Source organism: Carassius gibelio, chromosome B4 (assembly GCF_023724105.1).
Source record: "Carassius gibelio isolate Cgi1373 ecotype wild population from Czech Republic chromosome B4, carGib1.2-hapl.c, whole genome shotgun sequence".
Taxonomy (NCBI): domain Eukaryota; kingdom Metazoa; phylum Chordata; class Actinopteri; order Cypriniformes; family Cyprinidae; genus Carassius; species Carassius gibelio.
In genome coordinates this window covers 22,873,332-22,900,955 of record NC_068399.1, presented here as the reverse complement: position 1 = coordinate 22,900,955, position 27,624 = coordinate 22,873,332, and the positions used below count along the sequence as shown (strand labels likewise).

Below are 27,624 nucleotides of genomic sequence, written 5' to 3'. Positions count from 1 at the left end.
GCCTGCAAGCAGCAGGACATCGTTTTAATTTGTATCCTCTAAAAACCCTATTAAAAGGAAGCCAGCCAAAAAGTTCTCTGTTCACGGCACTTGTTTTTTTGTTTTCCAGATTGGAAAAGTGAAGCAAGGTAATTAAATGTAAAGTGGGCAGCAGTACTAGTTTTTATTTCATCTGTTGTTTTCAAAAGCCATACACAAACAGAACTCCCCTTTAGAAGTGCATCCTTAAATTTGCTGCTCTCGCTTTGTAAACAAACCATTTACAACAATACGCAAAGTAAATATTGGTTATATTTTAAATGTAATATGTGAGATATTCAGAGATAATATATTCAGAGGAATCACTGTAGGCATTACTCTGCGTGGGCTACAGTACTGACTAACAAACACGAATCCTTGGAGCGATTCATTATAGGCACTTTCAAGCTTTCAGTTAATAAAAATACTACAACGATAGGTCATGATCCAAAAATGACACTCAGAAAATCAGAAACAAAAATATAACATTTGCTTGTAAGATAAAGTATCAAAAAACTCGGTTGGTGCTGAACGTTTTGTGCAGTGAATTATTGGCTGTTATTAAGACTAATACACTGATAGATGCATAGAAAAAACAATTGCAAAATAGACAATGAATGAACGAGCAATTAATAAATAGACAGAATAAACAAATGGTCGACAGATAGAATAAATGAACAAACAATCAATAGACAGAATAAATAATCATGGACAGACAGACAGACAGATAGATAGACAGAAATTGATTCAGTTTGGTATTTGATGTCCAATGTAAATCTGGGTCCTGAAACAAAACCGGATGATAAACAATGATCTGAATGAGGAAAATAATCTAATATAAAGTTCTCATATCTAAAATGAACATTTCTTTCATCTTTTAAAACAGGACTTATCAGCCTTTGAAAATCACCGTGGAATTTAGCGTAACATTCTTAACACCGAGCTGGAGATATCTTTGATATGCAGTTATAAAAAACATGCAAAGAAATGCATCTTCCACGCAAATATTCATATTAATGTTCATCTGTGCAGCTGGAAGCTGTGTGTCTGGTGATGGTGGGAGATCAGATCTCTTATTCAAAGAGGAGGACAACTAAACCAGACCAAAACCCAGCACGCACACACACACACACAAATCAATCCAGCCAGAATGTGTTTAGAGTCATGCATATTGTCAATCTCTCGGCATGCTAATCTGATGATGGATTACATGTTGGAGAATGTGATGGATTTTGGCAGACCATCTTCACTGCTTTCCACTTCACGGACAGAGAATCTGAACAAGACTTGTAAGACAGTTTGAAGTTTGTCACCAAGGAAACCATTGCACAGCACCTGCTGGAATTCAAACCTGGCACCAGAGCCAACATCTACACAATAACATTAGCCAATCCTATGGCACGACAGGAATATACACGTGTCGAAAAAATACATGTGCGTACATGTTTCGAAGAGCAACGGATGAAGTATGAAGATAAAGTGTAAATGGCAAATAGACTCATTCGGATTTGATACAATAAGCTTTCGCTGAGCATGTATCAAACCTGTTACATCAATATCTCATTTCAGACTCTCAGAACAGATGGCTTGACATGTCCAAGATCTGTCTGCTTTCCTTCATATTCTGTCATCAGTACGCCTGTAGTAGCACTTCTTAGTATGCGAATATGCAAATAACTCCATAACCGTACTTTCATTGCTATTTAGATTCTCGGTCTCACCACAGATTTATTACATCATGATCATGATATAATAATGCAGATAGGCTTGATGTCATTGTGAGTAAGTAATTATCCTTGCATATTCTGTAGAAAAATTTTCACTAACTGCATTAAAAACCTTTTTATATGTTGAGAATAAATATTTCTCAATAGTTGTGGTTGTGCTAAAGGAAATGAAATGGTGAGAAACCTGGCCACTGCCTTCCAATTCTGCGATTCAGTTAATTTACCTGCACTTTAGACAGACAGATAATGTTTTAGGAAGTAAATAATAAATGTGTAATGAAATCCTTACTTACTAGGCAGCTCAAGTTCAAGATATTCATGAATTGTAAAATCAATGTTGGATAATGTCATAGTAAATCATCATTACTATGACCTCATCCTACAGGCATGATGTCATCGGTTTCTCTCTAACCAGAGGCATGTGATTCAGCAGTCTAGGGCGCAGAATAAAATGAATCAATTATGAACAATTCATATCGTTACTTAGAGGATCAAGGACCCCGGTGCACCTGTAAAAGGATCATATAGTATTTCACCTTCCAGATTCATTTTTTTGAATAGTTCAGATATATCTATTCATTCTTTTCATCCTAGACTATGAGACCTTGGATAGAAAGCCAAATAACTGTCTCCCATTTTACCTACATTGTCAAATCTCTCAATAGCATTATAAAGAGAAAGTGAGTCAGAAGAAAAAAGTTTGAAGAGAGGAATGAACGCTGACTGACTTTTACTCATCTTCTAGATCACTCTGTTCCTGCTAGAATGCAAGAAATGACAGATTGAAGATTTTTTGGAGGATGTTTAAAGACGCTGTTTGTAATTTTTTGACTGTGGTGAATAAAACATAAAAATACCTTAATATGTTTGCAGATATTTAGGAAACATGTTTCTCTGAAAAATAATTCTACAGCCAGTTATTCTAGTGTGAAACGTGTTCCATGTCGGAATGTCTGTTTTTGTTTTGGTCAGTGTGATTTCGCCCACTGCTAGTTTACCCAATAGTATTTTGACACCCCTGGTTGTCAGCTGGTGGAAAACACAGCGCACTGCAAACATGGAAGCCAACAAACGAATTGAGTCAGAGATTATAGATTCTACCAGAACTAAAAAAACTCAGCATTAATCCAAAAATCTCTATGACCAGAGACATATTGATCCACGGATAAATCAACTCATTAGCTTACAATGTAAGGCTTGTTGCCTTCCATTGTCGATTGTACTTGTTCTTCTTGTATGCGCTAATCTGGCAACCCCTTTGATAATTGAGTCAATTGAGCAATATTTTGAACTTGGACTTCAGTACCCATTTTAACCGCCAGCTGAAAACACTATTTCAGTCTTCAAAATGTCAGTGTTTAATATACTATGTAATTATTAATGAAATTAATATCATAATATCAATTTCAGAGTAAAAATTGTTTCAACAACGATTTTTTTTTTTCTTTTGAGACTACATCAGCAAAAACTCACACGGTACAGGATGCAGTGCATACATTCATTATTCTCTGTTTTGTGTCATTGTACCCACCTAATTTAATGAAGAAAATTAATTCTAAAATATGTAACGCCACAGAGGCCTCAAACAGAGGCCTTGATGCAGCTAGCATCCAACATCAAGAGGTGAAGAGATGGCTTCGGTACAGGACACTTTGGACATCATCAAAACAGCATTAGTATAATGGTGTTTCTAGTCTGTTGATAATGGTGCAAATGCCTTGTATGCTGGTAAGAAAAGAGAGCGGGCACCAGATTGGGTAAGAAATCAGCAGGGACCTCCCACCCCGAGGCTCTATTCCGACACTTTCCTGATGACAGAATTGGGAGTTTTCATCATTTTTGGCATGGTGAAAGAACCATCACAGAACAAAAGAGTGAGGGGGTGTGCTGGTTCTGCGTGACTCCCCACGGAGTATGTCCTTGACGCCCTAAGCCATGCTAAAAGTGGGAGGGAGAGGCTAAACCTGGCAACCCAAGCTAAATTTGGCATCTTAACATTTCTTAGCCTATTTGTGCTGTATTGTTCTGCATTATGACCAAATGACTAAACGTTGTTGCGAGTTACAAAAGATAAATAAGACTTATTTATTCCAAGAGTTAGCCATTTGTATTCTGCAAGCAATGAAATAGCTACTATTGTTCTTCGTCCATATCAATGCCCCTGAGGTGCTTGTGGTGATGATGTTTCATATGTTAATGAAGCCAGCCAGGACAATGCATCTTGACCTTGCAAATAATAAATCAACTTTATGTCTTACAGTTCTTCATATGTAGGTTACATGTAAAAAAAAAACAAACAAAAAAAACACGTTATTTTTTTTTTAAGTCTGCGAAAACTTCTTATTACAATTTAAATAATTGTTTTCTCATATATTTAAAGGGAGCACATGTTAGGAAAAAAATGTTAGCCTGGATGCAATGTAAGTCGCTTTGGATAAAAGCGTCTGCTAAATGCATAAATGTAATGTAAATGTTAAAAGTGTAATGTAATTTCTCATTATTATCAGTTGAAAACAGTTATGCTGATTAATATTTTTGTGTAAATGGTGATCATTAGTTTTTTAGGATTCTTTGATGAATACAAAGTTAAAAAGAAATCTTTTGATCAATTTCATGCATCCTTGCTGAATGAATGTATTAAATTTTTTCAAAAGAAAAAAAAATCATGAAGCGCAATGAAGCTTAAAGTTATGGTCAGATTTATAAAGAAAAATATTAGAATCATGTTCACGGATTATTTTTTAATGCAATCCAGCTGAGATCAAAGAAGTAGAGTGTTACGTATCTGTCTAATTTCGGAAAGAGTGGGATTCAAGTGTTATGAAACTAAGGGAATCCATAACTCCAGAAAGGTGCTGCATACTTCATAGTGCATTACATTTATGAATTTACGATCCAGCGCTGGATTTAAATATTACATATACACATATAAATATTTATTACACAACAGATAGTCTCCTACAGTCTTACTTCAAGAGAAGACTGCTTTGTTTGAAACAATATGGTTGATAAGGAAGTACACATTTTAATTATTACTGTTTAAAGATTATTTTATATAGAGCACAGCATGTTACACCTCCCAAAAGTGGACATCGGCCACATGCAATAAAAGTATATAAACACCCCTATAAAGCAGTATATTCTCCTGCATCTACTTAACTGTAATAAGTAGTGAAAATTATTCACATCTAAAATACATTTTTCCCGGAGGACTTTTTTTTGTCATTAAGGTTGACACCGTAGCAAATAACAGCATTAATTTTCCAAATGTGAAAAGGTTTCTTTATAGAAAAAGTCAACCAAGTTCTGCTTCAGGATACGAGTAATTCAAAGACAATGAAAATTAAACATCTTTGTCACAACAAACATTGTTCATAAATAAGCAGCATATGACAGTAATCAGCATGCATTGTTGCGGCTAATTGTTTTGTGTTTTCTTTTTTCCAGCGGCAGTTGCATACGCATTTGTTCCACCCGTATTCCTTCGACTGGCATCAAGTATTTTCAGCGCGAGCCAGACGGCACGCCCCGGGATGTTTAACAGCGCTAAAATGCACTACACCAGGCCTTTTGTTCAGCTTTAAGAGCCTGAATCGGCTGACAAGAACATGTCGAAGACGTACTTGCGAGTTTATAAGAGACACACGGAGAAAGAGAGACAGACAGTAGAGGACATTGTTGTGTAAAGCACACAAGTCGTAATAGAGACAGATGTTGATGGTGTGTACTAAAGAGGATGCAGTGGATGGCACATGAGTAGATGTAAAGAGCGGGAGAGAAGATCTAAGAAAATGGAGGTGGCGCGTAAGGAGAGTAATAGGGAACATGTAGGTAAAAAGCGGCCAGAGATGGGAAGGATAACAGAGAACAGAATCTTTAATGGCATAGTAAAAGCCAGCCTGGAATAAATTACCTTCCATCCCGCAGGATTACTCATGTAATTATATGAATGAGAGATTTCATTAGGAGGTGCAGAGGTGTGGAAGAAGGAAGGCCGAAGTGATTCAAGACTGAGGACAATTTTTACCTACATAAATTAAGTTTCAGTCACGTGCAGATAATTGATATGAAATTCTGAGTCTTTTGATTAGGACTAAAAAGTGAGAGTGTAATAATGTGGAATCGACTAATCTCAAACGAAGATAGAGTAAAAAATACAGAAGCGAAAGGGAGATTGAAGAAGAATGAGGATATACCCTGGTAATGGGGATAAGTTTTAATTGAAGAGGTTGATGGAGTTTAGATTTCATTTGTTTGAATGATCCGCAGAAATTGCTGGAAAACGTGTGCAAGTCCACCCAGTTAGTTACAGATGGAGGACACAATCCAGAAAACTAAAAATTACTCTTATGTTTACATTAATGCTCTAAATTGAACACTGCAAACCGCAATGTTTTAAGCTCTAGATCATCACCTTAAGGAAAAACCCTATTTACAGTACATAGCAAGAGGCAATGACATCATGCATTCAGGAAGTCACATGATGTCATATTTTCATTTTTTGCATACGCTGTACAATCCCTAGTTTTTTGTTTGCACAGTACATTGGTAAACAGCTGATATGAGAGTTTTTTGTTTTTATTTTATGATTAGATATTAGATATATCATTGTGGAGGGTTCTTACTTTCGACAACATCTGATTCTTGCATAAAAGAAAGGTTCTTTTATGCAAGTGTCAGATGTTGTCAAAAGTAGGTTATTCTTTACAAGCTCCAATTTAATAAGGCTCTTTAGCAAATCTTAAGTTATATGTTTTTCATAATCTAGAGAACAAATATGTGATGTCTAAATAAATAACAGATTTTCTTTTAAATATTTTAAATTTATATAAATATAAAATATTACTGATTTTCAATATCAGCCATTTATAAGTAATTGGCCATGACAAGAAAATTATTATCAGTTCACTGATAATTAGCAAAAATTATCAGTAAATAAAAATTCCAAAATGTAATATCAGTGTATTCCTATTATTCTCAGAATATATAAAAGAATGTGAATTTTTACTGGTATAAATAATACTGCTGTTGTAAAATAACCCCATTTCCAAATGTTTATAAATCATGTAACTTCTTGTAGGAGGATATTCTGATGATGTCATTGCCTGTCTATATCAGTTTATTTCACATGGAAGACAATGAAGTTGTTCAATGCAATTTTGGAGCATTAATATTAGTGTGTAGTTTTCCAGAAAAAAAAGCAGCAGTTTTGTAAGACTTCAACACAATAACTCTTTAGATGGCATAAAATTAAGTGATGAAAAACAAAAGGATCTCCCAAATTGTATCTTTATCATTGAAATTTCACAACACAATGAATTAACAACGCACAGAATCTGTTTGGAAATTGAGAACAGCATGCTAGGAAAAAAATTACTGAAACACAGCAGTAAACCTGACGACAACGTCTTCAAAAGGCCTCATACGGGCAAGAATGAATGAAGAAAGAAAAAAAAGAGGAAAGCCACCTCTGACCAAGTGTACAAACAGCAAGAAAACCCCTTAAAAAAATAAAGAAAGCAAGATGAGACAGAAATCCATCTGCCAGACATCAGCTCATCCTTCCTAGTTGGCATTTCCAATATTTTTCTTTTTATCTCTTCGATCTCTCAGTGCTCTGATTCGTTCTATTCCTCAGGCTATGAAAGTGGAGCAATTGATCGCATTCGTACACACAGGAGCCCACAGACACACACACACACACACAGAGTAATAATTCGTTCGATTTGTTCATTTTTATTCATCCATTTATATGGAGGAGATGAAAACCCTCTGCACATCTAACAGAAGCGTCATATTAGGCCTAATGCCAGACACAGTTAATGCTGAAGAGCTGTAAAACACATGGGAATAAATTATCGCCAGGAGGAATGTTAATAAATTATAGTGGGGAGCAAGTGGATCAAAGTGCAACATATTCTTGTTATGAAAAGCACACTTTGCGTGCATGGCAAGTCTTTGATATTCAGAGGAGGGACATTAACAGCGGCGCTTTAGAAGAACTTTTAAATATTTGAACTTAAACAAACACTTCAAACTACTGTAAAAGTCCACTCTGCTTTAGTAAAGGACCGTTTGCTTGAAAACACACTCACAGTTTTACACGTTTACAGTAAATCGAACAATAAAGAAGGCATGAAAATGCTGAGAACACTGGAAAATATTTTTGTTTCTTTTTCACCATCAATATTTTAAATTTTACATTCCTGTTTAGGGCCATTTCATCCCCCAGTGAAACCCAACATGGCCCCACGTTCAAAAGAGGAACATATAGCAACACAGCAGATAGGGAAAAGTAGGATGAGAGACTGAGACCCAGAGAAAGAGAGAGAGAGAAGGATAGAAATGGTAAAGACCCTGAACAATCTTGTTTGCACCATAGCGCATTGTTTCCTCTGGGCACATCCTGTACCTTTCAAGAGTGGATCCAGAGTCAGCTGTCCATTGAGGCTACAAGGTTACAAATTTCCTTAAATAAGTGCCAGCCAATGAGAAGAAAGCTTGGCTTTCCATCATCTCGAGCACTGATTGGCTTCCATGACTTTAAGTACACACGATTGTCACGCCGATTCAAGTGCAACACAAGAGTCAAATTCAGAAAGCAGTTCAAACGTCCGTGTCAGAGAGGCTGAACGCCACCGTTTTGTGTCTAAGAGTGTCACAGGTCACAAAAATGGATGAAAATATCCTTGGGAGTATTCAAATTAGCATCTCTCGTCCACTTTATATACACTACGCAGCATCCGTACACGTTCAAAAAGAGACCCTGATTGAAAGAAGGGGGCAGTGGGCGGGTCCCAGTTCAATCATGAGCTCCTGGGATTGGGCAAGTCGAAAACGATGGGCGGGTTCATAGGCTGGAAGTTCACCGTGCATGCCGAGGCATTAACGAACGTGGTGGTTCCATCGGTCATCATACCGTAACCTAGCTCACACAAACACAAGGTTATTACGAGTTGTTAAGTTGGAAAATGTCATGCACGTGATGTTTTGGTGAAAATATGTTGACACGCTTTTTAAAAAGGTGAACACGATATAAATATTAAAGGAATACTTCACCACAACATAAACATTTCTCAGGCCATCAAAGTAGATGAGTTTGCTGGATTTGGAGAACTTCAGCATTACATCACTTGCTGGTTAATAAATCTTCTTCAGTGAATGGGTGCCATCAGAATGACGTTTCAAACAGCTGATAAAAACATTACAATAATCCACAAGTAATCCACACAACTCCAGTACATCAATGAATCTATGAATACCTTGTGAAGAGAAAAGCTGTGTTTTTTTAACTTTCAACTATGACTTCTGGCCAAAATAACATAATCCAGAGTTGAAAATCCATAATAATGCTTCCTCTAGTGAAAAAGTCCATCCCTTGTTGTCCTCTGACATCAAAATCCACAGACATATTTGTCTAGAACTCTTTTGCATTTTATTTGCATGTTATTGTAAACAGTGTTTTAATTGATGGTCTGGATTTGTATGGATTCCATTGTAGATTCCGATGGCACCCATTCAATGCAGAGGATCCTTTGGTGAGCAAGTGATGTAATGTTACGTTTCTCTAAATTTCTTCTGATGAAGAAACAAACTCACATTTTGGATGGCTTGAGGGAGAGTAAACTTCCAGCAAATTTTCATTTTAAACTATTCCTTTAATAAGGTCAAAAATGATGTTTAAATTGTTAAATGCTAAATGGTAAGTACAAATAATCATGCAGTGTTAATGAGGGATAAATACTTTTAAGATTTTTTAAGATTTTATTAGATCTGCTACGAAATTGCAAACAGCAAGCAAACGGCTGCAGTTTTTGCTATGTGTGGACTGTGAAGATGCTTTTGTACATTTCTGTGCCATAACATAAACATGGCACAGAGTCAAACACAGACATGCAAAGCACAAAACACTAGCTTGCATGTGTAAAATGCATTCAAATCACCGACTAAGATGAGAATCCTTTATTAAAAGCATTTTGAGTGTGTGTGCTAAATAAACTGTGAATATGAATGTGATCTAGTTTTTGCTATAGAGCTGTCAGAAGGCAAAGCAGCATGGGACAGACTCTGCCCCGCTAACCCCAAAACAGCATGAACAAATATGTTTGAGATCACAGGGCTGTGTGCATTTCATGCATGTGATTTATAGACAATTGTGAAAGTTATCATTTCATGTAATTACCTTCATGAATGTGTCCAAATACATGTAGTTTGGGCTGAACTCTCCTCTGGACAGTGTTCAGTAGCTCCATACAGCCAACACGTTGCATCTTCCTGGGCACCCAGTCCAAAAAACCTAAAAAAAAAAAAAAATTATAATGACTAATATTTACATCACAAGGCAAAGGAAAATATGTAGAATATGCAGAAATATATGATGTTAGAATGGACAGTTTGGTTTATTTATGCTTTTAGAGTTACAGCCTGAAAAAAAACCAGACGTATCAAGTTAGGGCAAGAGATTTATAACCAGTTTAAAGACTGTAGTTCTGATTCCACTTAGTGTTTCATGTTCTGAATGATGCTTTAGTCATTTTAATGAAGAAATAATGGATTTTTTTACAAAGTCACCATAACGAAACATCCTGACATCTTGCATTTCCGAGGTGCTATTTTGAGAACCCAAAGAGGGTGAAATCTTGACTCACTGAATTTTAATTAGAGTATCTGACTGGACGCTCTAGGAAGGTTACCAAGCAACTTATTCATGAACTAATTAATATTCATGAGCTAAGCCTAAACCATAGTAGGATTAGGAATTCACATTCTGGATTTTATTTTCCTCTCCCAATAAATTGTGTTTAAACATCTAGAAGTTGAGGTCCAGATTTCAAATCAGTTCTTGATTTCCAAACCTACATTACGTATAGATTTCAAGGCCTCAGTTAAGTGCTGTTTACACAGGACATGTTCTTGCATTCATCTGCTCTGTATTTTAATTGTTTTTTTTTTATATGCAAATGAAAATAGACTTGTTTAGAGACTTACTCTTATATATGAACAAACTCAATCCAAAATGATCATTACGTTGATTTTACAATTGTAGTCTGATGTCAACACATACATAATGCACAGACTCGCTGTGAATCTTCAGAGACGTCAACTGGGGCTAATTTGCAACACTATGATAAACAGCCACATTTGCACAAACGTATAGTGAGACGTCTTTACCATGAGAATTACACACTGTCACAATCTGAAAGCCCAAAAGCTTAGTGTTTTAAACCACAGCTGTCTTTATGCACAAACTTCCGTTCTAGGTACATATGACTGTGTGTGTGAAGGTTTTACTATGTGCGAAGGGATTTGCTGCACTGCGAACAGCATCTCAGTGTTGCATGCTTTAGCAGCCTGCTGTAGCAACTCCATCTGCCAAAGCCTCAGAGCAAAAGAGTGTGCGTGTGAGAGGATGAAGACAACATAATGGGGAATAACCATTACCGCATGCTTTGTGTTTGTGTGTGATTTAGGTCTCACCCAGAGGAGGGCAGTGTGTGAGAAGAATATCCGTGGAATCTGGGATCTGATTCCATTTGTCCAGCAGTGCTTGTCCTCGTGGTAGATTAAAACCCCAGCCATAGTACCATGGCTGCCTGAAAAAATACATAAAGGAGGAAAAAACACAGTTAAGGCTTACTGATGTGACCGTGAACATTATTGCCAATATCTTACGCTGTGCTTCACTGATCTTTTACCCAGACTGCTCTATCGCTGAGGAAAACAAGATGACATTTCCATTAGAATCTGTATATAGAGTATCTGTGAGAGATCTTGGGTCTATGATGATAAAACAACAAAATAAAAAATCCCCAAATCACAAATAGCAATCGCTTTGATCTGACATCGTTCTCGTATCTTTTATAAAATGTAACAGAAAAAAAAGTTTAAACAGGAATGAAAAAGTCTCAGGTTTAAGGACGGCTTAAATTGTGTCCTCATCTTTTTTTTCCCCACCTCCCATCATTTACTGTCATCCTTCTGCCATCACTTTCCAAAAAAGCAGGGGCGTAGAGATAATTTGAAAAGCTTGGCTTATGAATATTAATCAGGTGATGTAACGTTTGCCCAGTAGTCCAAACTGAGCATAAAGACTGGTAAGTGGGCGCAGCACATAGGAGGATTACCACTCGTGCATTTGTTCAATCCACGGCACATGGTCTCCATTGGCAGAGATTTCTAATTGAACATCATATAAACAAAACGAGATACAATTTATTTAATAAACATTTATTTTTGTTTTTTATTTTATTAATTTAGTTATCAGAAGATATTACAAATAGTAATATCAAATCCATTAAAATAAATATTGTAGAGTAAATAAATATTATACATAATTCAAATAAAAGTTTAAAAACAATATAATAAATATTAATATTTTTTTTATTTTGTGAAATTAGTAACACTTTAGATTATCGAACTCTATTCACTATTAACTAGTTGCTTTTTAGTATGCAGATTACTAACATATTGACTATACTTATAAAGTACTTAATTAATGAATGACCGTATTTTAGATCCCTTAACCCTACCCAATACCCAAACATAACTACTATAAAATCTACCTTACTTACTAATAAGCAGCAAATAGGAGTTCCCTGAGGGAAAACTCTTTCTTAATAGTGAAAATGTATAAAGTGTAACTTTATATTTGATTGCATTTTAATTAAATATATATATATATATATATATATATATATATAGGGAAGGCGGATTGAAAAAGAGAAATGGAGGGGGAACAGAAAAACAAGAAAGGGAAAAAAACAGGTAGAGACAGACAGTATGTAAGGAAAGCGAGGGGGTTGATGGTTTTGCCTATGCCCCATCACTTTGATTGCAGATGCACCAAGCTTGAGTGACGGTATAGAAATTAACATGTCACTAACAATCTGTCCCCAGATCCATCTTCCTCTGCTGTAGCGGATTTGCACATTTATGTGTGCGAGTATGTTGAAAGACTCTGAGTGTGTGTGTGTGTGTGTGCTTGTGTCAGTTTACACATGAAGGTTCCCTTGCCTCTGCGTGGATTTTGTAATTTATAGAGAGCAGTCACTTGAAACGTTTACTTTTATAGCTGGCTGACACATCAGTGTCCCGCACAGCACACACACACACACACACACACACACACAGAGCCTTTGAGGAGCGATCCAGATCGGCCCTGGGTTCCATCATTTCAAGAAGGTCAAGACGAAAGAAGGGACTCATGGGAAAGCAAATGCTATTTTCATTTGATTTCACCTGATTATTATTCAAATCACTTCTATCATCAGTTTAAACATTTATGATCAAACATCCGAAGGGCCGCAGACATAGTCGGATTGATTCACATCTCTAATCTTCAATCATTTAAAATGGCCTTTGCATATTGGTGGTGCTATTTAAATATTCATATTCATCTTTACAGGGACGTCTCAATTACACTGGATCTAGAAAGAATGCATCATTGGAGTACCAAACAGATTTTTCTAATTTAGCAGAGAGGTTAATAAACAGAAAGAAAATGAGAGAGATGGCTGTGTGTGAGCACAGACAGAAAGCCAGACGCTGTGAAAATGGCATTAAAATGTCTTAAAAATACAAGCTATGGCGATTGCATCAAGCCAGAAGATCAGACTAACATGTGCAATTCCTTCAAATGAGACAACGGGTGACTAGTGTACTTGATGTACTAAACCATCTGTGTATTTATCAGTTCAGATGTTGTTTTTTTTGTTTGTCAAGGTGAATAGAAAGCAAAGGCAGCTGTTTGCTTTCATGCCTTTACTCCCATGATGCCACATCAGCACAAAAGTAGAAAAAATACTTTGCAGACAACATTTTTTAATATTTGAAGCAAATGTTAAGGGTGTTTGCTCACACAAAACTCATCGCCACATTGCTATGGTGTTGTCTATAGTGTATCATGTTACCAATTCAAAAAGAGCATTCTATTCTTTTTGTAATCATCCATTTTACTTCAGCAGAAACCACTAATAAAATCCAAACTAAATTGGATAGTTGAACTGGAAATGCCCTGTTGTTAATGTCTGTTGGTCACCACTGACTTTAAAACAGTCTATTTAAAGAAGGGGTCAAGAATGGTTTGGGTTGAAGCAGTGAGTTCATGCAAAACCTCTCTTGGCCAAATTATATTGATGCAATTTTGCCATAAATAGTTAAACATGTTGCTGGTGGGGAGGGGGAGGGGGGTGGCTGTGTGGCGGCTGTGCTTCAATATTTCATCAAATTGGTTAACTTCAAGGATTTTAAAGGAAAAGAAGATGGGAGTTAAAAGAAAATCTAGATTTTTTTTTAAAGAATGCATTAATGATTCACAGCAATGTGAAATCTAAATCAATTCATGCTGCTGGTAAGGTGGTGCACTTTGAGTGGAGAGATCAACTGTGTATGAAAATTGGGGAGAAATAAGCAGAGAACATGGAGTAGAAATATGAAAAATGTCCCTGAAGGATCAGTAAAGTTTGTGCTGAGAGACCTGCTTACATCAAGTGCATAAACTCAGCGGTTTTAAAGATGCATTCTAATGAAGAAATACTTCTGAACTCAGCATACCTAGAAAAAAATTATATATTGACAATTTAACTCCCACAACTTTTCCATGACCTTTTAAGATTGTATTAATTTTCTTAACCTTTTTTAAGCCTGAAAAATACTGTTGAAAGGTTTTCCAGGACTGTGGGAACTGTGTTTCTTAACAGGGAGTAAGTCGGCAAAGACTTAATGCACCACTGATTTCGATAGAATTTGCTGTTAGCACGGTGCTAAGTTAATACAATTATTAAATAAAATATACAAATTAAATAATAAAATAGTTTATTTTTAACAATACTCTTCAAAGCTCACAGAAATTTGTTTTTAGTTATCAACAGTTCCCTTACTGCATCCACTGTTTTCATTTGAAAATGTCAATACTAGCGCATTTAAGTTTTTAAAAGTTTTAAGTAAGTTTTCCAAAAGTTGCTCATCTACACTGAAAAGTCTGAAAATGTTTAAAACACATTGTTGCTCATGCGTAAACATCATAAAAGCTGATTGAGATGATACAGAGAGACACATAGACAGACATAATATTCCATCACATCAACACATGTACAAGCAAAAATATATATGGGTACAATATGCTTCACATGACTTAACATATCGTTTTCAAATACCTCCATTTTTCATAGTCTATACTGAAAAATGAATTTACCCACTTGGAAAAGCGTCTTCAAAAAGCTCTGTAATCACTGGACAAAAACGCCATCTCAGTGTGAATGAAAGTCCAAAACAGAGGAAAAAATGTTTTTTTAATTATGATAAATGTGGACATAGATTTAGGAGCAATGCATTCTGGGACTGTGGTATATCTTACTAGATAGCTTTATTAAAGGTATAGTTCACCCAAAAATTACAAATGTGTCATCATTAACTCACCCTCAAGTTGTTTTTCTTCTGTTGAATAAAAAAAGATATTCTGATGAATGTTGGTAAGCAAAAAGGCTCCACTGACTTCCACAGTATAGAAACAAACACTGTGGAAGTCAATGGGGAATAGTTTGGTTATCAACATTCTTCAAAACATCTTCTATGTTCCGCAGAAGAAATTCATAGAAATTCAAGATTGGAACAACTTGAGAACTAGTATATGATGAGAGAATTTTCATTTTTTGGTGAACTGACCCCTGAAGTGTCCACTTTGCTTTCACAATGCCTCAAAATGCTGACTTCATATTTTGGAACATTGCAATGCATACACATACACACAAACACAAGCCAACTGCAAATAAAGAGAGCTTTTGTTCAACATCCTCACCTGTGGCTGCTGTAATTACAGATGTTGGTGGTCTCCTGACCCTAATTACAGAGGAGGTGTACACATTGTTCTGTGTGTGTGTGTATTTAAGATATTTAAGTGTATGCACATGGCACAGTAGCAGGTATGCAACTGAATAATTAGTAATGTGATGTTTCTGACACTGACCCAGATGTGTGTATGGAGAAGAGGAGGTTGGGAATCTACAGGGATAAGCCGTTACATCTCTGAAGAGTTGAGAGGCAATATCAGACAGCCTCTTTACCGTGCACACACACACACATAACCTCATTAAGAGAGCCTGTTTCAATTAATAGCTTGCAGGTCACAACGGTCCACTGAGATTTACCGGCGAAGTGCTGTCAACATCACACAAGTGCTCGCTTTCACACTTGTACTATGAATGAACTATAATAAAACTTTTCCTGGCATGAAAACATGCTATTTCTGAATGAAATGCCTTGTTAAAAAAGGGAGAAAAAAAAAACATTAATTGGTAATATTTAAAATAACTGTAATTGAAAAAAAAATGAAATATAGATTTAAAACACTAAAATAAAATACTAAAAGTATTACCAATTAATGTGTTTCTATTTAACGTGTTTATTTTTATTATTTTATTTTATCACATAGAATCAAAAAAGAAGTATAAATTAAATGTAGGTCAGTTATTGAATTCAATTAAAATAAATATATCGAATGATTATATCATGGATAATTGAAAATACATGAGTCAATAAAATGATATAATATACATGTATGAAAGGTGATTTTTAAATTTCATGCCGACTTTAAAGATTTAACTTTAACAAAAGGGTTCAAGCACATCACGCTTTCAACAATTATATTAAACATATTAAAAAGAATAAACTGTGAGCCAGTGCTGTATATTTGGTGCTGTGTGCTGTGTTTTATAGTTGTATATTTGGGCAGTGTTGCATATTCAGCACAGTGTAGCTTTATTTTTGAGGACGTGTTGTATATTTAGCACAGTGTGCTGTGCTGTATTATGCTGAACTGCAGGGCCGGCTGGACTTTGATGTTTAATCTAAGAGAAGCAAGCGGTCCATTCACATGGGGCTCCAGTCCGAGCAGCACAGCAGGAGAGACACACTCCACAAAACCAGAGAAAGAAACAGAGAAACCCTGGAAGGCAGAGTATATCAGTCTCTGACAATAAAGGGATTAGACCAGGCTTGAGCCGATAGGAGTGTGTGGGTCTGTTTATGTTTCTGTCAGACATAGCTGCACATGCTCTGCACAACTTCAGTGTTTAACAGAGTCCCCCACTCTGTCTCGGTCTGGCTCTGGGTTAAAACGTGGTAAATATGGGACATTTGGTCCCCAGCATGACTTATGCAACACTCAGCATGCAAAAGTGAAACTAAGACTACTGGCCACGACACATACACACACACAAACACGTTCATAAACACACATGCATCTACAGACACTTCAGTAATTAATAATGCAGGATTTGCAATACATTATATATATATATATATTAGGGCTGTCAAATGATTAAAATTTTTAATCAAATTAATCAGAATTTTCAGTGGATTAATCATGATTAATCACTATTTGCAATTACACCTGAATCCTAACCATTTTTTTTTCTGAAATGCATACCAAAAGATAAATAAAAGGACACAGATAGCCTACAATATATTCATGTATTGATTCATCAATATGTGGTTCTTTTTTTCTGAATTTCAAAAGTTTAACATTTAGGCTACTTAGATCAAATTTACCTGAGCACTATATCAAACCATGCCAATTAACTACAGAAAGTGTAAGAGTTTTAGGTGAACCAGTGGTTAAATATAGCCACATATCTATGAAATTATGCATAGAGAAACTCGAAAGAATGAACTTAGAAACACAAACATGCGCCACCATCACATAAGCAGCACTCTGGGCACTCTTGTTTTTGGGAGGTGTTCATTTGCTCTGCCACAATACGGATCGATATTTTCACGATCTGAAGGCTTCAAGTGCCAGTAAAACCAAGTAAAAATGCAAATGCTTTTCCAAACAGCTGTAATTTTCGCTGCATTGCATGTATGAAACACAGGACGCTATAACAGGAAGAAGCTCCAGCGTATCAACTACCAAAGTCTTCTCTGTTTATCGAGCTTGGCATGAATGTATTTGAGAGTAACTGAGGTAAAACCTTAAGCTTCTTCGGTGTTTTCGTCGCGGCACTCGCCGCTGTTTTTTATTTTCTTGAGAATTCAGAGATCGACGAGACTTTCCTAACCTGAATAATTTGTCACACTGCGCATGCGTGAAATGCGTTAAAAAATTTGACGTAATTAACAACAAACAACTAATTAACGCCGTTAACGCGCTATTTTTGACAGCCCTAATATATATATATATATATATATATATATATATATTATCATAGAGACCCCCCCCCTCCAAAATAAATAAATTAAAAAAATATAAATAATATATAAAATTATATAGATATATATATCGATTAGAAAACCAATTGAGTTTGGCTGTTGAATAAAATAAAATAATGCATGAATTCTTTACAATAATAAGTCACTCGCATTGGAAAATAAAGTTAACTATATAATGCCTATATATACGGGAAGTCGTGGCCTAATGGTTAGAGGGTTGGACTCCCAATCGAAGGGTTGTGGGTTCTAGTCTTGGGTCGGACGGAATTGTGGGTGGGGGGGAGTGCATGTACAGTTCTCTCTCCACCTTCAATACCACGACTTAGGTGCCCTTGAGCAAGGCATCGAACCCCCAACTGCTCCCCGGGCGCCGCAGCATAAATGGCTGCCCACTGCTCCGGGTGTGTATTCACAGTGTGTGTTTGTGTTCACTGCTCTGTGTGTGCATTTCGGATGGGTTAAATGCAGAGCACAAATTCTGAGTATGGGTCACCATACTTGGCTGAATGTCACTTTCACTTCACTTCACTATATTAAATATTTCAATTTATATAAAAATAATAAATAATAATGTATATAAAAAGTAATAAATAATAATGTATATAAAATAAATATATCTTAAATAAATGACAGAATTATAGTAATATTACTGACAGTAGAGAAAGCGCAGCAGATACGAAACACTTACATGAATCGAATGAGCACCACAGCTCAATGTGTCGGAGCATGTGTGTTAACCACCAGGCAACAGTTTCTGCCGACAATTAAGCATTAATGATAGTCTTAAGTATAAATTGGGGGGTGGATAATGAATTTGGACCCTGGGTGAATGTTTCTGCTCCACCGCATCTGATCCGGACACTCCGAAAACCAGCAGTAACAAACCCATCGGTGCAAAGAGACATCTGCCCACACAGCCTGACACGTCTCTCAAACTTATACACACGCACACACACGTACTGGCCTGGGCACACAGCAGACTTCAGAACAGCTGTGTGGACTCACACTCATCAACAGGAACATTCACAGCACTGATTAACATAACGAGCCAAGAGCAGGGACACACAGAATTGTTTGATAGCAGAATCAGGGCTTCAAAGGAACTGATCGCGCAAAAAATGAAATTTTGCCATCGTTTAATCGCCGTCATGTCGTTCCAAACCCGTACGACTCTCTTATTGCATGCTGAATATAAAAAGAGAATCTCATTAACACATTAGCATATTCAGATTTGGCGCAGCGCAATTGGCTATTACACACAAAACGAGATCCCATGGAGTATGACATTATTCACGTCAAAAATGACACTACATGCCGAATAAGTGCAAATTCTCTGTCTCCCACGGAAGAAAGAAAGTGATACAGGTTTTGAAATACATGGATAAGTAAATAATGACAGAATGCATGGACTGACTTTAAAGGAAAAGCCCTTTAAAGCTTTCAAAATACAGTTCTTAAACGTCCGTGGTTGCATGAATAAAGAGCTCTGCGTCTGCAAGGCTACATTCGGTATTCCTTTTGAAAAATCAAGCTTAATAAATGCTTACCGCAAGAAAAAAAAAGCCTCAATGGACAACATCTGCAGAGAAGCTTTTGTCTTTCTACTGTGTGTAGGTGTATGTGTGTCCGCAGAAGAGACGAAGATGCTCAACAATCGTGAGCAATACTAAATTAAACTTCTCGTTTATACCATGAAAGACAAGCAAGAGGTCTCAAACTTCCTGAAAGAATCCCCATGGCCCTTCACAAAGATGAAGAAGAGCAGAACAGGTGAGACACAAAAACGACGAGTAGAAGAGATGACAAAAGTTAATCGAGTGGAAGAAAAGCAGAAAAATAACAAATTCGTTTTTCTCTTAAACACAAAAACAAAGGCTCACAGTCTTGGTTTTGTCTGCTTAACATAAATAGTTTTTTTTTCTTTCATGACATACTGTATGCCTGTAACAGTACCTGCACAAACACTAAAATCATGGGGTTTTTTTGAGAAGCTAATCTTTATTTAAATGTATTAATCTGCTCTTTAGAATACTTGATTCTGATTGGTCAGTTTCAGTATTCTATCAAAAATTGTTCTAAAGTGCCGTTAAACTGACCTCATTCTTCTCAAAAAACTATGCTGGTCTCACGCATCACTCTTTATTATCACTCAATATTTCTCAGATGCATAGATATTGGGTATATGTTGAACGTCACCTGACCAAACCCGGAAAACAAGTCTCATGGAGAAAGCGTTAACAGAGATTATTAACTAATGATGATATCTATGGATTTTTAAAGAATCATTTAAACTAGTTGGTTGTTTTATTGTTACATTTTATTCAGTTTTAATATCTAAATGTTAGTGACAAGAATAAAAACCATCATTAAACAGAATAACCTTTTTAAAAGCATTGCAAACATCTTTCCTGAAGTTTTTGACAAAACTAAAGACATGCTGTATAGTATCCTAGAGCAAAAGAAGAAAAATTCGGAATATTTGCGCAATATGTCTTTAAACTACAAAGCACACGGTGTCTGGAGATACTTCACTGAACGATTACTTCTGTTTCTTCCATCGGGTCCCTTAGCTTTGTCTCTCGTTCTTCTTCCGGGAGGATTTTAGGAGCGCTGAGAGATATGTGCGACTCAAACAGACACCGTGCATGCAGCGCTAATGAGCTCCCTCTGGAAGCCCTCAAACACTCCGTCATACGTTATAATTGCATTGGCAATACGTTCTGTTGTGTGTTAGCAGTTTGTACATGGTGTCGGAGCAGACAGAGAGGAAAGAGCAGGCTAGAAATGGAGGGAGTTTAAAAGAGAATGACTGAGTTAACAGGGCAATATCAAGGCTGTGTGTGTGTGTGTTTAAAAGAGAGAGAGAGAGAGAGAGAAAGAGAGAGCTGTCGCCAGACCCCTCTAGTCTGAACTGTGAGGAGCAGGTGCAGGACAGCAGCACCAGTGTGTGTGTGTGTGTGTATGTAAATGAGTGTGAACGTGTGTCAATGGCCATGAGTGTGTGTTAGAGATGAGACTTTCATATGGAGCAGCTTGGAGTGATGCAAAGCTATCGCCTTCTGGGTAATGAACACACACACACACACACACACACACACACACACACACACACATGCAAGGTGAACTGGTCAGGTCATAGAAACTTACTCCTGCTGTGTTAATGCGCTTTGTGTTGGCTTGCCAGCATGGCCTTTCAGCTCAGCTGAGAGACTCAGTCGACACACTGATGCAATTTCAACTCGATTTTCTGTCTCAGCTTGCCCATATGAAACTTTCGCCAGCATATTAGCTTGTTTCAATAAAAATGCAATGCATTTTAAAAAAATGTTGTTTATAAAAAAAGTTAATACAACTGCAGTGCAATGCAATGCAATACAATGCAAACACACACAGACAACTTGCTCTACATATTTAGGATGTGGATAAAATGTTTATATATACACATCAATATATTATGGATATACCAACTTATAGATTTATAAAATATATTAAAATATTGTTTTGTAGGCCTTTCTATAGTATAGTATTGTATAGGCAAGGCAAGGCAAGGCAAGTTTATTTATATAGCACATTTCGTACACAATGGTAATTCAAAGTGCTTTACATAAAAGAAAGTAAAATAATCATGAAGAAAAATAATAAAAATAAAACAAGCAATTTTAAAACTTTTAAAATGATTAAAACATTTAAAAACAGTTAGAAAATGATTTTACATAAAAAAAAAAATAATAATAAAATAAAACATTGAAAATATAGTGCAATCAGTTCGGACATTGCACAGTGCTCATTCAATAAATGCACAGCTAAAAAGATGCGTTTTGAGTCTATGTATATTAGATAATCTCGGTTTACTGAAGAAAAATGCCAGCATAAAATGTAAAAAATAGTTTTCATTTATTCATTCATACAATTTACTTGCTAAATAAGCACAAATGAATACCAAATAGTTTTTTTTAGAAAAACAAAATGCCCTCCAAAGAAGGAAGAAATAAAAAGAAAGAAAGAATGAAAGAAAGTTTATCAATTTCTGACACTGGACAATACCATTTCTTTTATCAGAAAGGATTTTCCTTCTAATACAACAGCAATGGATTTCGTTTTTAAATGAGGATCATAAAAAAATTAATGTTTTTAGACCCCCTTTTACCCCAGATAATCACATTTGTGTGAATGTGCATCTGTGTAAGGGAATAAAATGTCTCCATCTCTAATTGGTGGCAAAAATACTAGCCACACAAGTTTTGCCACATGGTACCGCATTTCATTCCTCCACAGCTGTGTGGAGGAAAGAAATATCCAGTTCCGAATCGAGAGCAAGAGAGGTGTAATGAGCAGGAGAGGGAGTTAACATGAAGAAAGTGAGGAAGCGCAGAAGTGCTTGTCTGGGATTGTGACGGTGCTGCGAAAATTCAGCGGCTAATTCCGCCTGTGTAACTGCTGGACATTTTTTTCCTCCCTCTTCCCTCTCTTTCCCACAGAGTGATAGTTGCCGTAGCAACCGTGGCAAATCTTCCTTTTCTCAAACAGATGTCCCATTTAGTTGGAAATTAGAATGTGTAAAAACCCAGGAGACTCAAATTATTTCCAAGTTCTCCGGGAGGAGGGAGACGGAGAAGAAAAGAGGAGCACGGAAAAGAAAGGAGTGGCGAGGGAAGGAGAGAAAAAGATTAAAAGGGAGGGAGAGGGTTACATATCCTCCTCCTCAGGAAGTGTGAAAGTGTGTTGATTAGCCATCGCTGTGGGGCAGCTAATTCTGACGCCCAACCACACGCCACAGCCAGCACTGAAGAGGCAGCAGCCGCGAAGACAAGAGAGAGGGAGGACAAGATGAATGCAGGATGGGAACGAACCATTGTATGGTCCGTCTTTTGCTTAATACAGTGTATAATTTATTCTCTGGATCATCTTTTTTTTTCGATTTATGTCGCAGTCAGATGCAGAACGCGACTGATAAAGCGGGTGACGTTATGCAGAAGTACAGAGATAAGCTGAATTATCTCGTCTGTTTTGCAGGTAAACAGATTCAGTGTTTATGAGAATGTAGAAATTCCCCAGAGCTGCACACACTCACATATGTGTGAATACACAAGCACGGTGTTAGAGAGGAATTTCACTTTGGAAACCTATTTACAGGTAACATTCAGTCAAGACCCTTGATTTATGTCAAAATTCCTCAATGGAATTAAGCATTAGGCTACAAGATAACCCTTGAAATAATGCTCAAACCTTTTTTTGCTTTTATCCCCCCGCAAAAAAAAAAAAAAAAGTTTGTTGGTTATGTTTTAAATCAGAGCTAATTATTATCCATAATTTGCTGTTATTAGGGTCAGATATTAAAAAGGTTTTGAGTCAAGAATGGCACAGTGTTCAAAAATGCAATAGATATTTAAAATGTTGATCAAAAAATGTAATTATTTTTATCGGTGATCCATATACGTATCAATATATGGTTATAACAATATATAAAGAATTAATATATTATAATATAAAATTCTAGGCCTATCTTGTTACAGGGTTTAACACTAAAGTGAATATTTACATTTTTTGTTAAAATTAATTATTTAATAAATGAAGACTAATGGACAACAAACGGTTTTATATTGTAGAAAACAAATGTCCTCATAAAGGTACAACAAACGGAGTGTTCTGTGTAACAATAATATGATCCATTTTTTATTAAGTAAGAAAAATAATTACATATATAAAGGTAATAAATGGAGGTTTAAAAAACTTTAGAAGGTAAAAAAAATAAAATTTGACACTGAACATTACTATTATATTGGTGGTAAAATAAAATAAGATAATAAATAAATAGAATAAATAAATACAACCTATAGTTGCTTTTCTAAAGAATTAATCCTAATTAATCAATTAAATTACATGACTGGACAACAAACTGGGATTTCAAAAATAGTAAGGTAATATATGGAAGTAAAAAAAAAAATGCATTTCTGACACTGACAAGTACAATGACATTTGTGTCATTTTCAGTTTGAAGCTGAAATAAATTTGACCTTTTTCCCTATTATAATGCTCATATAATATATACTATAATGACTATAATGTTCATGCCTGAAGTCCAAGACATGAATCATGTGAAAAAGTATAAAATAAAAAATAAAAAACCTAAGATCTTCTCAAGCAGCTGGAAAGAGACAAGGTCGAATAACTTCTCAGTGTTTAGAGCGTGAGTGGTCTACATGACAGGACTAGGCCGCTCTCCCTCAAGCATCTCAGATGTTAATTGAGGAGGTCCTCCTGTGGCCAGCCCTACATAGCCGAAGTGGTGAGCTCTTTTCCCTGTGGGGAGACACGACTGATACTGTACTAATCTCTCCTCTCTTCTCAAATCACTCTCCACATCAGCCGTCACTTTAATTAATTCACACAGATGCGCTGACAAGGTCAAGCAGTTAAACGCGCTGTTTTATATATATCCACCACCACACTGACCTCTTCCCCTCTCCATCATTAGGCTCAGTTCCTCAGGTCCAAATAAAGGGCCGTTTATTAGCATCTCGTGCCGTGTCCCCTTCATCAGTGAAGAGGAGTCATCAAACACAAGAGAGGCATGCACACCAAAACAGAAGAGAAGAGAAAAACGCACACCCTCTCTGTCTTTCACTTTACTTTCTTTTTTTTTTTTTCTTTTTTTTGATGAGCTTCTTTAATTGGGCCACTACAGAGGAGAAGCAAATCCTCAATAATTAAAAAATCTAATTACGGAGTCTTTTGCATCTCTGGCATTAATTATTCCTCGTGGAGTCACTGGATAGCGAACATTTTTCCTATTTTCATTTCACTTTTACTGGGGAAAAAAAGTCTTTTTGCTTCTTTATGCTTTATCCCCTCCTCTTTCCGTTCTCTTCTCCTCCTATAACGGAGATCACTGATCTTAAATAACATCATTAAAAATGCTTAAACAATAAATCTCACATTCATACAAACATATGGGTTGAGAAGTATGACTAAAATAACTTATGAAGTCATCAAGAAATCTCGCTAGGAATACAGTTCATACACTACAAAATTTATGTATTAAACTATTTTTTCTATAATCTATTTGAATTAAATACTAAAAACTATTTTAAACCCTTAATTTGTAATCCAAAAATGTTAAATGCTACAGCAAAATATCTAATGATTGAAACATGTCTACAATAACAGCACTGGCCACAAACCTACACATATATGTTTGCAACCAGGTGATCAAGAACATTGTCGGTGATCATCTGTCTTTGCTTATGGATGCCCTGCTGTGCTACATAACAACATAAGAAGCCCCCTGCTGCCCCTCAGAGCAAGAGAATGAGACAGACAGAAAGTGATTGACAAAAATCTTTTACACTTAATCTCCTTTGCTTTTAATGATGTAGTCTACAATTCAGAAAGACTGACAGCAAAGCAAAGACCTAGCAGGTAGCACCAGTTTTTCTCTTTTGTCATTTGCAAATCCTGTTCCATCCCTTTTATACATATTTTACATTGTCACTACACTTTCACTCTTAAGGTGGTGGATGAGGAGATACCCCCTGACAATGTAAAGAGCTTTAAGTGCCTAGAAAAGTGCTATATAAATGGAAGGAATTATTATTATTATTATTATTAAGGGAAAAAAAAGGAAATTGCACATTAACATAAATATAAAATCAATACAGATTATATAGAATGTCGTTTCTATGTATAAAATATAAATTAGAGCACAGATTCGTGACATGGTTTAGATATCATTTTGAACTCTAGAGGAGACATGAGATTCCTAGGGTCTTTTTTTTCTCTGGAGAAATACCTAAATAAAAGAGCAAAAAGTCCAAAAATATCACTTTTGTCTTTGCACATTGTGCATATAAAAAGGCAAACCATCACAATCTTATTTACAGCCAAAAGTCTTTTAATTTCAATGCAACTTCATTTTATTTCCCCAATTACCTGCTCTTTTACTGCCGGTGCATAAACATTCAGCTAGCAGCTTTCCACTGACGGTAACCCCCTGCAGGGCACACAGGATGTGTTTGTGATCACCGAGCATCATCGTGACTTGTCACCACGTCTGTGAGTAACCATCCATATGAGCGCATACGCAGGAGATGTGGGAAAGTTTAAACTGTGTGTTTAGCTCAGAGCGATATGTGCTGTGGGTCCTACACATTGTTTGTGCTTCACGCTCTCTGAAAGGGACAGCCATCCTTAATACTTCATCCACCCACACCGGCTCACACACACACGCACACAAATAGACACAAACACACCACGCATCCCTGCATTTGCAGATCTGCAGATGACAAATGACTTGTAAACTTGCATTAGCGTCAGCAGAACAGAAAAACACGCCACATGTTTCCCCCATGCAGTTCTTTTCATTCCAGCATCACCGCATGACAAATAGTCAGGATTTAGGAAAGAATGCAACGTGCCAAGATCTCATTTAGCCCAGCAGAGAGAGAGAGCGTGTGCGTGAAAGCATGCAGATTACGAGTAAGGATGGGTCCAACAACCGGCTAGTTGATTAGAGAGGTCGACTATTCTCAGACATTTTATTTATTATAACTTTTTTCTACTTTAGTGGTTAATTTAGCATTTCATCTGCAGGCTAAAGCCCTCTTAGAAGGTTTAATACACTGCTGCTACAGCAATATATATACAAGTGGACGTCTTTGGCCATAGCGTCAAGACTCGTGTTGTTTATTAAATATTATTTATATTTTAAAACCAACCCTTTCCGGGTCACTTTTGTTACCTAGATGAAAACACACACTGTTGTGCATGCCAAATTAAATCAAATAAAAAAATATATATTATGACCACAATTTCAGCTATTCTAAATAAATCAGAGTAGGTACGAAAGAAGGCCTCTGCATTTTGGTTCATTCAGTTGTACCAAAGTTGTTTTTGAACTCAAGCGTACATCCAAAATGCCCAAACTGTGTTTGAACTGCTTTAAGTGACTCTATTAGCCCACTGTCAGAAACAGTGTGCAAAAATTTACTTATTCCATTAGAATCCAATCTGCAAATATTGTACAATTAGGGTTACAAAAGCTTGTAACTGAGGCAGTACCCTCAAAAGGTAAACATTTGTATATTATGAACCACTAAAGGATGTATGTCAGTACCAATATTCACCCTTTAGTGAAGGTACAAAAGTACAACATGTGTACTGTCCCAGTGACCAGCTTTTATACTCCTAAAGGTTCAAATTTTACACATTTTTTTCTGAAATTGCAGATAAACTGAAATGCAAAAACAGAACTTGATCCAGAAGATAAGAGAGAGATGAAGAGCAGTGAACTGATGCTGCTTTGGTCTCTAATGAGCTTCTGAGTAGTTGGAGGGACAACATATTGTATGCTCCGTTCCAAAACCTACTGCCTTCTAACTTCTGCCTACATAGGCAGTTGACTTCTAAGGTGACATCTGAACTGAAATAAGTGACTGACTTTGAATACTTATTATATATCTGGAATACTTCGCTTTCTCTGTGAAGGACACGTGGTGATGAAAATCTGGCCAAAACAAGGTATCAAAATAAGTTGCCTATAATTTGGAACAGCCTCGACTCTTAACGTATCTTAAAATACATCCTCAATGGACAGCTTTGGGAACAGAACAATGAATGAAGAAGCTGGAAAGTTCAAGATGAAGTAATAAAGAGATGGACGACTCTACTGAGCGAT

The 27,624-nt window shown here is 36.3% G+C and overlaps 1 protein-coding gene across 1 annotated transcript in view; it reads right to left on the bottom strand.

The window, feature by feature from the left end:
• Window positions 1-7,461: 7,461 nt before the first annotated feature.
• Window positions 7,462-27,624, bottom strand: part of LOC127956747 (metallophosphoesterase domain-containing protein 1) — a 33,026-nt gene continuing 12,863 nt past the window's right edge. The window contains exons 5-7 of the mRNA XM_052554923.1: window positions 11,223-11,338; window positions 9,928-10,041; window positions 7,462-8,670 (exon numbers count right to left, since the gene is read on the bottom strand). Coding sequence (XP_052410883.1) covers window positions 8,552-8,670; window positions 9,928-10,041; window positions 11,223-11,338 — 349 coding nt within the window. The 3' untranslated portion in view covers window positions 7,462-8,551. The remainder of the gene's footprint in view (window positions 8,671-9,927; window positions 10,042-11,222; window positions 11,339-27,624) is intronic.